The 16,830-nt window shown below is 37.7% G+C and overlaps 1 protein-coding gene across 1 annotated transcript in view; it reads left to right on the top strand.

The window, feature by feature from the left end:
• kntc1 (kinetochore associated 1) overlaps positions 1-16,830 on the top strand; it is a gene marked incomplete at its 5' end in the record, with an annotated part of 76,753 nt that overhangs the window by 49,280 nt on the left and 10,643 nt on the right. Inside the window, 11 exons of the mRNA XM_016462490.1 lie at positions 1,795-2,005; positions 3,555-3,667; positions 5,740-5,792; positions 5,934-6,012; positions 10,394-10,518; positions 10,669-10,804; positions 14,515-14,569; positions 14,666-14,729; positions 15,428-15,557; positions 15,985-16,074; positions 16,160-16,314. Coding sequence (XP_016317976.1) covers positions 1,795-2,005; positions 3,555-3,667; positions 5,740-5,792; positions 5,934-6,012; positions 10,394-10,518; positions 10,669-10,804; positions 14,515-14,569; positions 14,666-14,729; positions 15,428-15,557; positions 15,985-16,074; positions 16,160-16,314 — 1,211 coding nt within the window. The remainder of the gene's footprint in view (positions 1-1,794; positions 2,006-3,554; positions 3,668-5,739; positions 5,793-5,933; positions 6,013-10,393; positions 10,519-10,668; positions 10,805-14,514; positions 14,570-14,665; positions 14,730-15,427; positions 15,558-15,984; positions 16,075-16,159; positions 16,315-16,830) is intronic.

The following is a 16,830-nucleotide window of genomic DNA, read 5'->3' as shown; positions in this document are numbered from 1 at the left end:
GTGTGCAGAATTATTAGGCAGGTTTTCTTTTACGGATGAAATTAGCCAAAAAAGAGATTTAACTCAGACTGAGAAGTCAAAAATGATTAAATCCCCATGAGAAATATTAAAAACTAATGCAATACAGAAATGTCAAAGTTAAGGCATGACCGTTGGTCAGCAAAATGCTCATTGGATCAGCGGGGTCAGAAAAAAACAGGTGAAGAAGAAAAGACAAACGTTAACTGCAAAAGAATTAAGAATTAATGTGAAGAATTAAGTGTGAAACCATCAGGAACCTTTTAGTCTCCAGTGCCACTATTTTCCAGAACGGCAACCTTCCTGGAGTCTCCAGAAGTACAAGGTGTCAGGTTCTCTGAGATTTTCCTGGGTAAAAAATCCTAAAAAATGACCCTCACTTAATTAGAATGTTAAGTATTGTGAAATACATGAAGACTATTTGTATAGGCTTTATGGATAGAAAGTCCTATTTTTTTTTATTTCTTTTCTTAATATTTTTTTGCAGATTTGCACATGTACAAGGTTTAAAATGTTCATGAAATATTTTCAAAAAATACTGACGTTTTGAGCAGCTGCATGTTTGAGCTGCATTCCTCTAGGTCAAATATGAAAAAATGGGATTTACAATAAAAGTAATTTACAAAATTATTTTGACTTTATTGATTATTAATTGATTATTAATGAGTAACGTCTCTTTTGAGTGAATGTGCAAATTTTTAATGTTAACAGGTTTTACCATGTTATTACAACATTTAACCACTTTTTATTAATTTAAAAATTGAGAAATTCTTTCAAATTTAAATCTTGTACAAGAACTACAGCAAAAATCAGTTTGATGCATGTTTTATCAATATTTTAGAAATTTAATTTGAATATCACCAGTATTGACTTGAATGGATTTCATTAAATTCCTTTGAACACGACTGCTCAAAACGGTCTAAATTTATGAAACCTACACATTCAAAACATTACTCTGAAATGTTTAATGTAAATGTTAAGTGTAAGTGAATGTTAGGTACTGTAAGGTCTTTCATGACACTACATATGCTGGGGTGTGAATTTGATAGGTGCTTGATATAAAATAAATGGTGCTTTAAAAAGTCCTTGAAAGTCCTTGAATCTGGTGTTCATGAAAGAGTGGGAACCCTGTGTTTGTCAAAATTCGTAACACTATTCAAAGTAGTCTGCTGAAGACTGAATGATGAATGTTGTTAAATATATAACGCGGAGACCACATCCATCCATTCATTGTGTTCTGTGTGATATTAAATGACTAGAATCAGATCAGAAAAAGCATTTCTCTTTGTACCTTCTCAAATTCATTCATGAATGGAAACTCAACAGGTGTAAAGTAAAATGTACTGAAAAACACTGCTAATGAAAAGACCAGCCAAAAATATGTATTTAACATTCATAACATAGCATTTAACATTTCAAGATAATACAAAAAATAGTATTAATTGTTTTAATCAACTCATAGCCCTAAAAATGAGTAATAATCTCTGACCTTCTGAGTAAATGTGTGTTAAGTAGGTGCACTAAAGGTTGCATGATAGCTAGCTGACTAGCTGAGATTCACACAGAGCACGAAGCTGGATCTTTTCTGCTTACAGAGATCATGTTAATGGGAACGAATGACAGCATTTCACAATTCCTCCCTCACAGCTTAATGTAGAACTCTAAATCTATATTGTTAATATATAAATCTGTTATCGGCTCTCTTGGTGTATTTATGGACTTGTAGTGTTGGTAAGGGCATTTTGTGTTGATTGTACTGTCTGTACCCTTCACCAGCACAATCTGCAGACTCGAGGTGAAGCGCTGATCTCTAAACTGCAGTTCCAGTATCAGCGGTCGGCCACAGAGAACGCTCTGCTCTCGTCTCAGCTCAGCTCTCCAGAGCTGCTCAAGCTCACAGGACTGCCAGGGCGTCTCATCGTCGCTCTGTTTGAGCACAGCTCGGTGCTGGAGCGGATGACTAGCCCTGCTGGCCTCACCTACCCTGGTAACGACTAGAACTGTACTATACTGTGTCTGTGCTGGAGGGATTGCTTTAATCAATGTGATGTTGCGTTGTTTGCAGTATAGTTTGCACTTCTGTCTTATTACTTGTCTTTTTGTTGTCTTATAAAATCCTAGTCAAAATAATTATTAAATTATCATTAAAAAGCTGTTCGGTTTTTTTTTTCTTTTTGTTTTTTGACCTGCGAATGATCATTTGTCACTTCGACAGGCTGAGCTGAACATTTATTGTCACGGTCTGTCTTCATCCAAAAAAAAAAAAAGTTCATCAAATAATATTTCCACATTCCAATCTTTCCAGATTTCCACAGAAATGTTAAGCTGCAGATAATTTTTTCAGCATTGGTTAATACTGAGTGTTTTTGAGCACTAAAACAGCATGAATTGTGTGACACTGAAGACTGAGTAATGGAAGGCATCTTTCAAATATATTACATGTTAAAATATATTAAAGCTACACTATGCAACCTTTTTTTATATATATTAAAAATAAGTTCGTAATTGTAGTCTTTATCCAAATGCACTTTAAATAAACCTCTTAGAATCATTTATATTTTTAGGGCTGTAGGGATGGATTTAGCTATGTGTATTTAAACCACATTCATCCACACGCAGGAGCAGATCCAAAGCACATCCAAAACAATGTTTCTTTCCACAAGATATATGTATTTATTATTATTATTATTAATTGCATAAGTGTAGCTTTAAAATAGAAAACATATTTTAAATTGTAATAATATTTAATAATATTACGTCTACTGAGACTTCTTTCAATAACATAAAAAAATCGCCAGCCCCGAACTTTCGAACAGTTGAGTGTGCGCGCGTGTGTGTGTGTGTGTGTGTGTGTGTGTGTGTGTATGAGCGTGTGAGTGAGTGTGTGTGTGTGTGTATGAGTGAGTGTGAGCGTGTGCGTGCGTGCGTGAGTGTGTGTGTGTGTGAGCATGTGCGTGAGTGAGTGAGTGTGTGTGTGTGTGTGTGTGTGCGTGAGTGTGTGAGCGTGTGAGTGAGTGAGTGCGGCGCGCGCGCGTGTGTGCGCGTGTGTGTGCGTGAGTGAGTGAGTGAGTGAGTGAGTGAGTGTGGTGTGTGTGTGTGAGCATGTGTGTGCGTGAGTGAGTGAGTGTGTGCGTGTGCGTGCGTGCTTGAGTGTGTGTGTGTGTGTGTGAGCGTGTGAGTGAGTGTGTGTGAGCATGTGAGTGAGTGCGGCGTGTGTGAGTGAGTGAGTGAGTGCGGCGCGTGTGTGTGAGCGTGTGTGTGAGCGTGTGTGTGAGTGAGGGTGAGCATGTGAGTGAGTGCGGCGTGTGTGTGTGAGTGAGTGAGCGCGTGAGTGAGTGAGTGCGGCGAGTGAGTGTGTGTGTGTGTGTGTGTGTGTGTGTGAGCGCGTGAGTGTGTGTGTGAGCGCGTGCGTGAGTGAGTGAGTGTGTGTGAGAGAGAGAGTGAGTGCGTGTGTGAGAGAGTGCGTGTGTTTGTGTGTGTGTGTGTGTGAAGACATTTGTATTTGGACTCAGCTCCCTTTTTCTGTAATTGGACAGACATTCACAGCGTGGCCAAAGATATTGCCTCCATCAATGGTGTCGATCTTTTGAAGATCCGGAACATTCTTCTGGAGAAGTGGTTGTGTCAAACAGGGCAGTCGAATGGCAAGGTAAGTGCCATATGTCACAAAATCACTGCAAAATCTCTTGAGGAACAAACATGTATTTGCTACAGTAGATCTCCTTATTGTTGTCCCGTGTTTACAGAGTAGAGGAACGCTCAAACTGGTTCACACAGTGATAACCTCTTTTTTTTACATTAAAGTACTTTAATATTCATTATACAGAGACGAGATGAAAAGAAAATACCATCTAAACTTTTCTAAAGACAGTCAGTTCCTCCAGAGACACATTCATATAAACTCCCACCACCAACTGTATCGCGATTCGTTTAACATCTCTACCCACTTCAATCCTCACATATTTGTATCAGTGTTCAGCCGGCTCGCGGTGCATCGTTGCACAGTAATAGAAGCTCGTCATCAGAAGAGACGGGGCGGGTTATGAACGCTTCATCTGATCGTGATCGCAGAAGAGAAAACAGACTGAGAGCGCTGGAAGACACTAATGCTCATCAGATCGCATAATGCAGAATAGAAATGATGATTCTGTCTAAAGAAATGTCAAGTGAATATGTATAAAGAGATCAGTATTTCTTCAAATATGCACACTTTTGGACTAAAACTAAATTAAGAACAACAGTTTCTCTCTCTCGTGTATTATATACTCTATATGTCATTATGTGCCAATCACAAAAACCAAACCAAAAGAAGCATTTATCCTGAAACAGACACTTTTCCTACACCTGCTCTGTAAGGTTCAGCATCGACTGTGGGTTAACTTGACAAACGAAGTTTTCTTTTCCAGAGAGACGTGCTCTTCATTCCTCTCACTTCACAATCATAAAAATAATCAGTGGCATCATGCAGATCAGTTTTTGTGTTTATTTTAGTGCAAAGAAGCCGCATCCTAATTGAGAGCCATATTCAGTTCAGCAAATTCGTCAGACTGTGATCACGGCGATCCTCCCGAGTGTAATAGTATCGAGCTTCTGTCGCAGTCAGTGAGTGAGAAAATAGCTGTCTAATAACTTGACAAGCCGGATATAAAATGTGTAGGACAGCTGTTGTGGTGCTTATTTTTATAACCGTAATAATGATAATATTAAAAAAACACCACCCCCCTAAAAAAAAAGTCTGTGAATTATTTGTTAAATAAGCCAGTTCTAACTGTGGTTCTCTCATGGTTACTTGTAACTTTCTAAATCAGTATTCTAACACTATAAATACTCTAGACTGTAAATACTACTAATAAATATAATAAATGTGTGCACTCTAAGATGTATGTAGAGCCTTCCAGTCAACATTAGAGCGCCACCCTCAGGCTGAATGACGCAAGCACACTAGACCTCTGGCAGAAGTGTTGTGCATGAGTTCAGTTATTTCAATGTTTCGCTGATAATCATGAGTTAGTCATATAGCTGACAGTCTGACCCAGGATCTGCCTCACCATAATGTATGTTCAGGAGCCACCACTGGCTTTCTCTCTAATAAATGACTAAACTCAGGACAGAAGAAGAGTGACCGCCTGAGTTTAGCTGCTGTTAGGGGTGGGTGAGATCACTGAAACCTTATTACATCATAGGAGTCATTTTATTTCATAACTATATATATGTATATATATACATATATATATATATATATATATATATATATACAGTATATACAATCTCACAATAATTGTATTTTTGTTGTTTTATTTTATCTTCGTTATTAAAAAAATATATATAAGATGCAATATACAAAAAATAAATAAATACAGCATGTATAAAACAGTGCTTTGAATCTTTTAGGCACACTAGGTCTATTTAACAGTAGCATTCAAAAAAAGAAAACCTGTCAATTTCACTAATTATGGGAGTAACTTCTGCTGAAGTGTAAACGGTCACAAACTCGGTGCAGTGGGTACTATTACACATTCTGTGTTGGCGACAAATTTAAATGGATAATTCACCCAAAATTAAAATTGTTATAATTTATCTTTAGTTCTGTGGAGTTTTTTTTTTTGAAAGCCATTATGTCTGTAGCTTGACCATCCAAAACCCCAGCTTGATTATATCTGTGTACTTATCATGATTGTGCATTCTTAGACGAGACTGATATTCATGCCTCCTTTGTTGTAGGACAATCATCAGGACAGTGTGACTAATATAAATGATGATCCTGATCTCATGAGGTACTAAAGTATTTTGGTATTATACCACATAATATGATGTAACAGTACCAAGTGTCTTTAAGTGGTCCTGTAACATGGTAGATGTCCTGTTGAAGTATTTCTCTCTCTGTTTCTTTTCCCGTTCTTCTCTTTGTGCTGCAGAGTTGTTTACTTGCTGCAGATGCACCCTATGGATATAAGTGCTCGGTTGCTCAGTCCCATCCTGACAGCACAGACATGGGTGAGCAGTGCTTGTGTGTGTGTGTGTGTGTGTGTGTGTATATGTGTGTGTATATATGTAGTATATATATATATACCGTATTGACCCGAATATAAGACGATGTTGTTTTTCTTGGAAATACATCTGAAAAAACGCGGTCGTCTTATATTCAGGGTCTAGACTTTGACATGTCAGTAACACACCCACAACAATAGGTGGCGCCAAATACGCATAAAACGAGTGTTCCATGAAATTCGTAATGTAATGCGTGTTGTACGTTAGCCTGATGGGACCAAACTCCCTTTGTGATTTTAAAACGTAAGACAGTACCCAGATTTGAAGACTACAGTAAGATTTAACTTCTACTCTTAATAAGATTTTGGCAGGCTACTATTAGATGGATAGCCTAAATGTCCTAATTCAGATGGGCTACCTGTTTTTTTTTTGTTTTTTAATGGTATATCAAAAAGTGTTTTTTTTTTGTTTGTTTTTTATGTGATTGTTGGTACATTTTACCAGTTTTTACCATACTTTCAAAACAAAAATTAAAATAGGAAAAATATGAAAATAATTGAAGACAAAATGTGCTTTACTGAGAAAAAACAAGATTTGGTTTTTAAAAAGCCTTTTTTCCAAAAGGTACATCTGGAAAAAGGGGGGTCGTCTTATAATCAGGGTCGTCTTATATTCGGGCCAATACGGTATATACACACACACACACACACACACAGTGGGTCTAAAAAAACTGAGTGTTGGGTAATAGTCAGTTTTAGTACCATTTTAATATGCAATGGATTATCAAAATTAAAACAACACAAAGAACATAACATTTTCAGGAAATGATTATAATTAACATAATTTAAGGAAAAAAAGAAAGTTATTGTTTTCATTGTTTTTGACTCATGTAACTTTGCATTTTAATAAAAGATATGATATAAAGACAAGTAAACAATAATAAATGAACAATTGACCATGATCATGGTTATTAATATTATCACAGGATTGTTAAAATGTGTTGGAAATCATGAATTTTCTCTCGAAAACCAACAAACAACAAATAAAATTAGCAGTTTTTGTTTGCATAAACCTTAAAAGTAATGATGGCCGGATTTTATATAAACACAAAAAAATCTTGGTTGGGTGACTTACAGCATAACATGTTATCTACTAACATGTGCTACATGTTCAAATAAATATTTGACAAAAAAAAGTTTTATGAAATTATAAGTAACTCGTTTTTAAGAAAATAATCAAAATCATAAATTATAAGCTTTTATCTGCTCCATAAACAATATAGGCTACCTTATTGTCCAAAGTGTTGAGATTCTTAGAATACACATTAGCTTGTTTTCCATCTACAGGTTAAGATTTACAACAAAAAATCTATCCGTTTTTTGCATTGGTCTGAACAAAAAGGCAGACAGACTGAAGGAAAATGTCCCTCCACTGTCTGACAGCAGGTGGTGCTGATGGAGCAGCAGAAATAGAGCGGTTTCCCCGGTAACCACTGTTAACAAAGCAGCGCTGCTCTTATGAACGCTACTTTATCACGGAGGGGAGATGAAAAGAAAATGCTATCGAAACTTTTCTGAAGACAGTTAGTTTCCCCTTTCATTCATTCATTTCCTTCAGCAGTCTGCCTTCATTCATGTTTTCACACAAAACGAAACCATCTCTGCAACACGCCTTAATGCTGAGCAGTATTTATTGTGAGCTTTCCACATATTTATAAATTAATCCTTATTAAAGATGAAGCTATTCAGTCAAGATTTGAACAGAGTGATTAATGACACAGACAGCAAACTGCTCTCATTTTCAGACCAAATGTACGGATCTAAAACACACATCAGATTTTCACAGTTTGCATTCATTTAAAACTTTTTATTTTAACTTCGTTAAGACTGCTTACGAGGACACTCGCCCAACAGGTTCAAGCGCGATAAGACGAAAAGTGAGCTCAGTTCTGTAATGGTGAGCTGTCAGAGAAGCGGCTGTGTGCGCGCACAGAAAACCGCTCGAGTACCGAATTTAGTTCTGTTTCGCCATTTCTTGCGCTTGAACGGTTTAAAATCTTTTGAATGCTTAAATTGGCAAAACTTAAAAACACATGCATATGATAAACTTTCGTGACGAGTCAAAAGTAAGCATTAAGCTGAAGGGGGAAATTTTTAAAAAGTGGGAGGGGCATTTTGCCGCTGCTACTAACATCACACATCTAGACTTTGCAGTATTTGCTCACTCTTCTTTGCAGAACTGCTCCAGTTCAGTCTGATGGGGAGTGTTTGTGGACTGCAGTCTTCAGGTCATTGCGCAGATGTTCAGTGGGGTTTCAGTCTGGACTCTGACGAGGCCATGCAAGGACATTCAGCTTTTCCTCATTCAACCACTGTGTGCTCAGTTCTGCTGTGTGCTTTGGGTCTTTGTCATGTTGGAAGGAAAACCTTCTTTCTGGCAGAGGGCAGCAGATTTTGCCCAGTTTGACAGTATTTTGCCCGTCCATGTTTCCTTCTGTCCTGACTCGTGCTCCAGTCCCTGCTGCAGAGAAACACTCCAGAACAGACATCACCAGCTCCATGCTTTACTGCAGGAATGCTGTTATCTGGATGCTGAGCTGGATTGGGTTTCCTCCAGACATATCGTTTGGTGTTGAGGCCAAATAATTCAGTTTTAGTCTCATCTGCCTCAGAATCTTCCAGGTGTTTTGGCAAAGCTCAGTCTGACTGCATGTGGTCTTTCTTGAGAAGCGGCTTTTTTCCATTCAAGCCACATTAGTGGAGAATCTGTGATATTGTTGTCACACAGTGAGCACTCTTTGTCATAAACTCCTGCAGTTGCTTCAGAGTTGCTGTGGCTCTCGGTCGCCTCTCTGATCAGTTTCCTCCGGCTCTTTCATCAGTTTGGAGTGACCTCCCGATCCAGGGAGGCTCTGTGTTTTACCAAACACCTTCCACTTCTTAATAACAGACTTCACTGTGCTTCTAGACATTGACAAAGTCTCTTTAAGACAAGTCATGTCACCTGGCGGCCATCTTTGAAATGGCTCTCGGGCATGCAAGTGCAGCTCCTATCTCTTTGAATGGGGAAACATCAAATTCTCCAAAACTGTGCACTAAGCTTACGATTAAATTTTATATTTGAAATTACCGAAGAAATCCGACAACAACTGTGTCATAAATGTTGTTTCTTTTGCTCAAATAGTGTTATAAAAAGCTTATTTTTCAGGCTAGATCAGGCAGTGCGCATGCGCAGTCCTAAGCGCACGTCTCAAAGCGCTGACTGTTTCTATAGCAACCGGGACTTCTAACGGCAGCTGCAGTGATGAAAGGAATTTACCGATTAGCGATTGGCTCTTTCATTCAGAAGGCGGGGCTTCCTGCTATTGAGTGGCCATATTGAGCGTTGCATTTTTCCTCATTCAGAACTATACGAGTGACATGTCTTAGAGACAAGTCTTTGGCATTGATGAAGCCTTTGAAATGGTTTTGTCTCCATCTCCTGACTTGTGCCTGTCTACAGCTTTATCCCGGAGATCTTTTAACAGTGCCTTGCCACCCATAGTTGATTGTTTGCTTCAGTTGCTCTATCAAGGACTGAAATGCTCCAGGAAAGCTCTTTTCATGCTGAGCTGATCAAAATGAGCACAGGTGAAAGTCAATGGGTTAGTGTGCCATTGAGAAGGTTATTAATTACACCTGATTGAGTTTACAAGTCACTTTTAGGAGGAGCTGATCCTTTTTCCAACTCAGTGATTGTTTTTTTTTGTGTTTTTTTTGTTGGTGTTTTATCTTTCACTTGGATGTTGCAATGATATGAATTTAGTATATATATATACACACACACACACACACACACTTTTTTCTTTTCCATAAAATTTGGCACATTTACTCGGATTTGTATGCAAGACCAAACCTGCATAAGTAAACAAACAAACAAACAAATAAATACATTTAAATATGTATATTATAAAATAAATATGTATGTTTAGTGTTCTGTGTGAAGTGGCACTAAAATCCTATCTAGAGCAGACGTAAGCAGTGTGTCATGTCGAAAGTAAACCGAACCCATTTTAATCTGTCTACACTACACTCTCACGTTGCACCAAGCTGACATTAGACCGATTCCTCATTCTGTGTCTGATATATTTGCACTACATCCGGCAACAGAACAAATGGATGAGGAACGTCCAGTGAAAACAACTCGAGCTGAAATGACAGACGGGGTGTAATGCTTGCAGTGGTACATCAACAAATATCAGACAAAGAGGACAGGAGGCAGATATTTAATACACCACTGATTTAAAAAACCATGTTACTTAACCATTGCTGAATCTAACTAAAACTAAACTGAAACACAAAAAAACAAACTACTGAGCCCAGCAATTAACATCTGTTGATCTGTTCAGCCCCTGGGAGGATCAGGCCTTCGTTTGACCTTCGAACACCGCAGTCGAGCTCTGCTCTGTCTCACTCACTTAGCAGATGCTGCCACCTTGGAGACACTTTCCAACCAGCCTAGCAGCAAAATCCAGTGAGCTGCATCAACAATATTCTATTCATTTCAACTCTTATTTGTGTTCAGAATAGAACTGTCCAGTGTTAACGCAAACACATTTTTGGCATTTGTTTTAATCATGAATGAATCTGCAGCATTAATGACCATGTACTAATGTTTTCACAGATATTATTTGAAGTGCTACATGTACCTTGCCCAGATGGAGGCCCTGAACATTCCCTATACCTTGGAAATGTTCATCAGCAGCCCCAAGGAAGGCATGATCAAGGGTTTATGGAAGAACCACAACAATGAACCTCAGGTAGATATTGCAACTAATATTGAACTAGGGCTGCACAGTATATCGAAATAAAATCGATATTGCGAAATGACTTAGTGCAATTGTAAATTTGCGGAGGCTGTGACGTTTCAGAGTGAAGCGTGACATTTACATGCGTGTAGATCATGAATGATTCATCAGCGTCTGAGAACACTTGGTTCATTTACTGTGACTCGAGCTCTTCTGGGATCACGGCAGGACTGGCCTCTGACGCTCAGGACAGTGCTGCAGCATCACGAAATCTTAGCAGTTGCATGTGTCTTGCGATTTTAAACATTCAAGTGATTTTAAACCATTCAAGTGAAAGAGAACTTTATTTGGTGTTTGCGTGCTGTTTTCTGTGCCCGCACATTTAAAACACAGAGAGCCGTGTCTCTGACAGCACACAAATGGAGTTCTCTTTTGCAGCATCTTACCCTTGAACGGACAAATACACACAAAGTATGTCAAAATGCCTGTCTTGTCTAGTATCACATCACATCAGTTATGCCTTAAGTGATTGTAAACAGTTGAGAAAGAAATCAGAAGAGTATCAGCACACTGGATCTCTGCATTAGGTCTTAAAGTGACAGCGGTCTATACTGTACTGGCTCCTGTCAGTGTTATCAATGTTACTCAAACTAGAAAAGAGAAAATCTCTCACTGTTCAGTGATCTTACCACAAGGGTCTAATTTTATCGTCTTGCTTCAAAATAAAAATTATACATTTCACTCCACAAATCCAAAAACATTGTGTCCACAGATCCTTTGTTAACAAATAGACAAAAAACTTTAATGACCCACCCACCTTAATTTTTTCTCTTGACCATAGATAGCACAAACTGTACCCTACATAATGCTTCATTAGTTCATATATATATAATATACTAATAATCAAGGACCTTTGCTGCTGTATCATGGGTGCAGCAAGGATATTACACAGCGCCTGAAAATGCTCCCCAGCTAGGCGCTGCGTAATATCCCCAGCAACTATTTTCAGGAGCTGCGTAATATTATTGTTATTAATAATAATGATGAAATTATATTAATAATGAGAAATTGCTTTTATGATGTGCACAAGTGACTAGATGATGATGTATACTAACCTGCAAAAATAACCCATTCTATATTTCCATTACATTGTGTCATCACAGTGCCACCTCTCTTTTATCGCCTGCTTATCCCACGTACGGATGGAGCAGGACAAACACTGTCCTCACAGACCAAAAGCTGCTATAAAGGGTTATTCATATAGGACACATTTTTTCTCTGTTTTAGTTGCTGGTTTATGTACACATTAGGCCAGAAACTTTTCTTTCATAGCTAATTTTATTCACAATAATGTGAATACTAGATAATACTAGTATTATCTAGTGTATGTAATGTATACATACACTAGTCTACTAGTGTATGTATATAAATATATATATAATGAATCACTGTCCAAATGTTGACGTTCTTAAAAAGCTCTCACAGCCATCGAGATTGTAATGAATGAATACCAGGAGTATCAAAAGCTGCACTGAGATCTAATAATAATCAAAGCAACACGATTTCCAAAATCAGCCCCAAGAGATCATTTGCAACCTTAAGAACGGTCTCAGTACAAGTGTACAGTACAGCTCTCAAACCCGATTGAAAGCCGTCAAAGATGGGCTGAAAATTGATCAGGTCCAGAGGGTTTAAGTGTTTTTTTATAAGGGGCTGGACAACTGCATGCTTAAAACTAGTCAGACTTGACACGGTGACACGAACCCCATGCAATGAATGTTGATTGTCTTTAGCGTGTAAGGATTTATGAACTTTTCCACATCTTTTGACATATACACTGGTCAGCCACAACATTAAAACCACCTGACTAATATCATGTTCCCTTGTGCTGCTAAAACAGCTCTGATGCGTCAGACCTCTGAACGTGTCCCGTGTGTCTGACACAAAGACATTAGCTGCTATGCTGCCTATCTCTTCCCCAGGTAAACAACACACATACGTCTGGCCATACACCTGATCTGAAAGAAACTGATCAGAGCAGGCAGCCTGGTCATCATGGGCTCTCTGACCGCTCTGCGACTGCAGCCCTATACTCGGCAAACTGTGAAGCACTGCATGTCTATCATGTTCAGCATTAGGTTTTTCAGATATGTGAGCTACAGTAGTTCATCTGTGTGTTTGGACCAGTCAGGCTAGCCTTCGCTCTTCCTCACAGCACTCTTGGCCGGCACTAACCGCTGCAGACCGGGAACACCCCACATGCTCTGACCCAGTCGTCTAGCCTTCACTATTTGGTCCTTGTCAAGGTCACTCAGAGCTTTTCTCTTGCCCATGTTTCCTGCTTCCAACACAAGAAACTCAAACTCAAGACTGTTCACTTGCTCCAAATCTATCCCAGCCCTCAATCGATGTGATCTACTGGACCTGTCAGTGGTTTTCATGCCGTGGCTGATCAGTGTAAGAGGTCACTGTACTATAAAAACTTCACAGCTCAAAACTTCCTTGTTAGTCCGAAAACAGCTTTTATTGAAACCAAAGCTTCCAAAACAACTCGTTTTGTCTTTCCTGCTGTTTATTACTTAATGACGATAAAAACTGACCGCACAGAGACGGATCAACACCTGCTTCATCACATCGTTGGCCGTCCTCTGGTGCGTTAGTGAGCTGATATGGACAGAAAAAAATGTTTACCTTCAAAAGGATTGTAATTGGTGGAAAGTTGCGGTTTTATTTTTGCGTCAATGTGCCAGCGGGGCATTATATGTTTCAGTACAATTCACTGTGAATCCTTTGGAAAAACAGTCACGATTCGACGCAGGCTTTACACACAGACTTTTACAGAAAGATATGGACCCGGCAGGAATGCCACAAACTGTTAATTCTGTTGCTCAATCTGTGATCAGTGATTTCACATCGTTTCTCTTACTAGCATGGAAATAATATGTTATTTAAACTGTGATGATATAGAGAAAGCGAGCTCCTTTATATTCACTGGATCTGTCAGTCAGTTCAGTTCAGAGTTCTGCTCTCAGCAAACCACAAGATGTAATCAATGACACGGTCTACACTGAACAGTCAATCATTAGGAATCATTGCTTGATGTTTGCTTTGTGTTCGTTGTTGAAAGCATTTGTGGAAGCGCAGAAATCAAGATTACAATCGTGTGCTCAACAGGCAAGACTGATCGGCTGAATAAATATAATACTATAATCAACACTTATTACGATCAGTTCATCGTGGCATCTGTAATAGCAAGAAAACGAAACATTAAAAGTTTCAAAAGAGTTCTAGATGTAATTCTTGTTTCATATGCAAAGATGTTTGCAACACAGGACACTTAGTGCAACACACATACTGGTAATGTGTAGCCTGAATGCACTGTAAGTCGCTTTGGATAAAAGCGTCTGCTAAATGCATAAATTATTATTATTAATCATTATTATTATTATTATGTTTCCCAGTCATAGCAGTGGGCATTTGCATTGAAGTCCTTTTAAACAAAGTATTTAACTCAGAGGGCTAAAATTATGGTCAAAAATGGTCTTTTATTTCTAAATCTACTAACATTATAAGTGCCCCTCAGGAAGCATGCAGCTGATGGCCGGTTACAGCATCACTGGATTGTGCTCCTCCACGTGTAGTGTGTGACACTTGGATCAATTTAACACATTTGACAAGATTGTTATTTTATTTAATATGTATTTATTTATCCCTCCCTGCAGGGGCAAAGTCTTTCCCGGATATGGCGGAGTGTGATTCAAGCCCCTTTCTTGACAGGTAAAAAGAAACATACTCAGACATGTTTTTCTGTGAAGTTGCATATAAATTTGTATTAAATGCTTTTAACTGTTTGTCTGTTTGATGATTTCACAGCCTCTCTGCCTCTCAGCCCTCGACAGCATGATGTGATGTACAACACATTTGTCCTGCTTCTAAAGTAAGTCTCCAATCCAGGAGAAAGCATGGGAAGAGGGCGGGGCTCTTGTTTTACAATTCATATTTATCATCTATACAATACCAAGCAAAATATTTATTAATTATGATTTGTATGTAATTGTGAAGTCCTAATAATACTACATATTTTAATGCTACACCACTGTACTCTCCCATAATACACAATTCAAACCACTGTCATCAGCTCTTGAGCAAAGAGCTCCATGAATCCAATGAAAACTTGGGGGAAAAAATGTCAGTTATTTAATTTAATAAATATAAATATGTAATTCATGTTGATGTGATGAGTTTTTGAAATTGAGGGAGTGCCATGCATGTCTGTAATGAGAATCATTTAATCATTAACTCTCTGTAAACTCCTTCAGCTTATGGCACACCTGAGCGTTTAGAGGAATTACGTTCAAAACTGGGATAAATAACTAACAATATAGACTTGTGTCAGCACAATAATTAAGCAAAAAAATTATAGTTTTATGTTTCTACTATTTTAGTTTGAATTCAACAGTAGGGAACACCCAGGTTAATTCTGGGTCTTGTGTTAATGTAAAGTGTGTCAAATGTTATTTTTATAAGGTTTGAATGTGCTTGAATTTTGAATATGTACTCGGAGATGTCCATGTCTGTTTACTATATATATACAGTATATATATAATTTATTTTTTATTTATTTATTTATTGTAGATGTCCATTTGTATTGACGTTGGATCTGGTTGGCATCGCCAGGCGGTTTGCTCAGTTCAGCCTGCAGGCCTTCTCTCTGGGCACACTCTTGCTCATACCTTGTGCCAGAAAGAAGGACACACAGATTCAAGTAGGTTCTCATTCACTGTAGACGGGGATGATCTAAACACATTTATTCACTGCCTATGCTCTTAACATTTTAAAGATTGAATATAATCCAGTTATTAGTGTTTATTAATAGTGATTTGTGATTTTAATTTTGTACATTTCTGAAGTCAGTATTTATAACCTATGTAACCTGCAAGCTAACTGAGTGATATCATTCAATTCTATTATTGCTATTTTGACAATTCCCCAAATACGTATTTCACTGAATTATTTTAGTGTAGTGATGAATCTCTTTGAGTGGGGTTTGATTTGTCTGTCATTATTCAGTTATTAGTGGTTTTTATCTTGAATGTATGCAGGTTCTCCTATTTACTGATTTGTGATCTGCATATTTTGAGTTTGATTTTCAGTTTGTACATAAACAAGACTGTGTGTGTCTTATACATCAGAGCTTCCTGTTATCCTGCAACCCTTCCCTCATTCTGGATCAGGTGGAGGAACGCATGAGCACCGGAGAGTTAGCAGGCATTCCTTCACAGGTCTTGCTTTGTGCAAACAAATCTGTTCTCAGTGCTGGTTTACCTTTGATTCATTTAAAATGCTTTGCCTTGTTATTTACTGTAGATTAGAGACACTGTGTTCACCTTTCTTTGTGGAAATGGCAAGTCGCAGATGTTGATGAAGACCAAACACTTCACTTATCTGAAGAAGCACTTGATCTCAAAGGCTCATTCTGAAATAGTGCAGGAGCTGCTGAACTGCCTTGTGGGACAAAATGGGTTCGTTGATCCTTGATGAAATTTCATAAATTATTATTATTTATAAGATGTGAAGGAAATTCAAAGTTCATCAGTTTTATGTTATTTATTTATTTATTTTTTTTATTAAGAGTGCAAAACATACAACATACAGTGAACACAAAACACAAAAAAAAGCAATAGAACAGCAATGATAATAACGGCAATGAAAATAAACAGTGATGACCATCTGACAATAAAAGTAGTAGTATTCAAGTAGTACTAACATGCATAATAATAATAATAATAATAATAGTAATAATAATAATAATAAAGATGATGATGATAATAATACCTTGTGATGACGGCAACAGTAATATCAATAATAATAAAAGTAATGATAATAATAATAATGTAATAATAATCGCTATAATAATAATGTAATAATGACCCATACCCAACATATACCACACCTATTCTAGCTTCTGTGTCAAGGTATTTATTTATTTATTTTATTATTATTATTATTTTTTTTTTTTTAATTCACGGTAAGATTAC

Source organism: Sinocyclocheilus anshuiensis, unplaced genomic scaffold (assembly GCF_001515605.1).
Source record: "Sinocyclocheilus anshuiensis isolate Anshui unplaced genomic scaffold, SAMN03320099.WGS_v1.1 scaffold973, whole genome shotgun sequence".
Taxonomy (NCBI): Eukaryota; Metazoa; Chordata; class Actinopteri; order Cypriniformes; family Cyprinidae; genus Sinocyclocheilus; species Sinocyclocheilus anshuiensis.
This window is presented reverse-complemented; position numbering and strand designations above follow the sequence as displayed.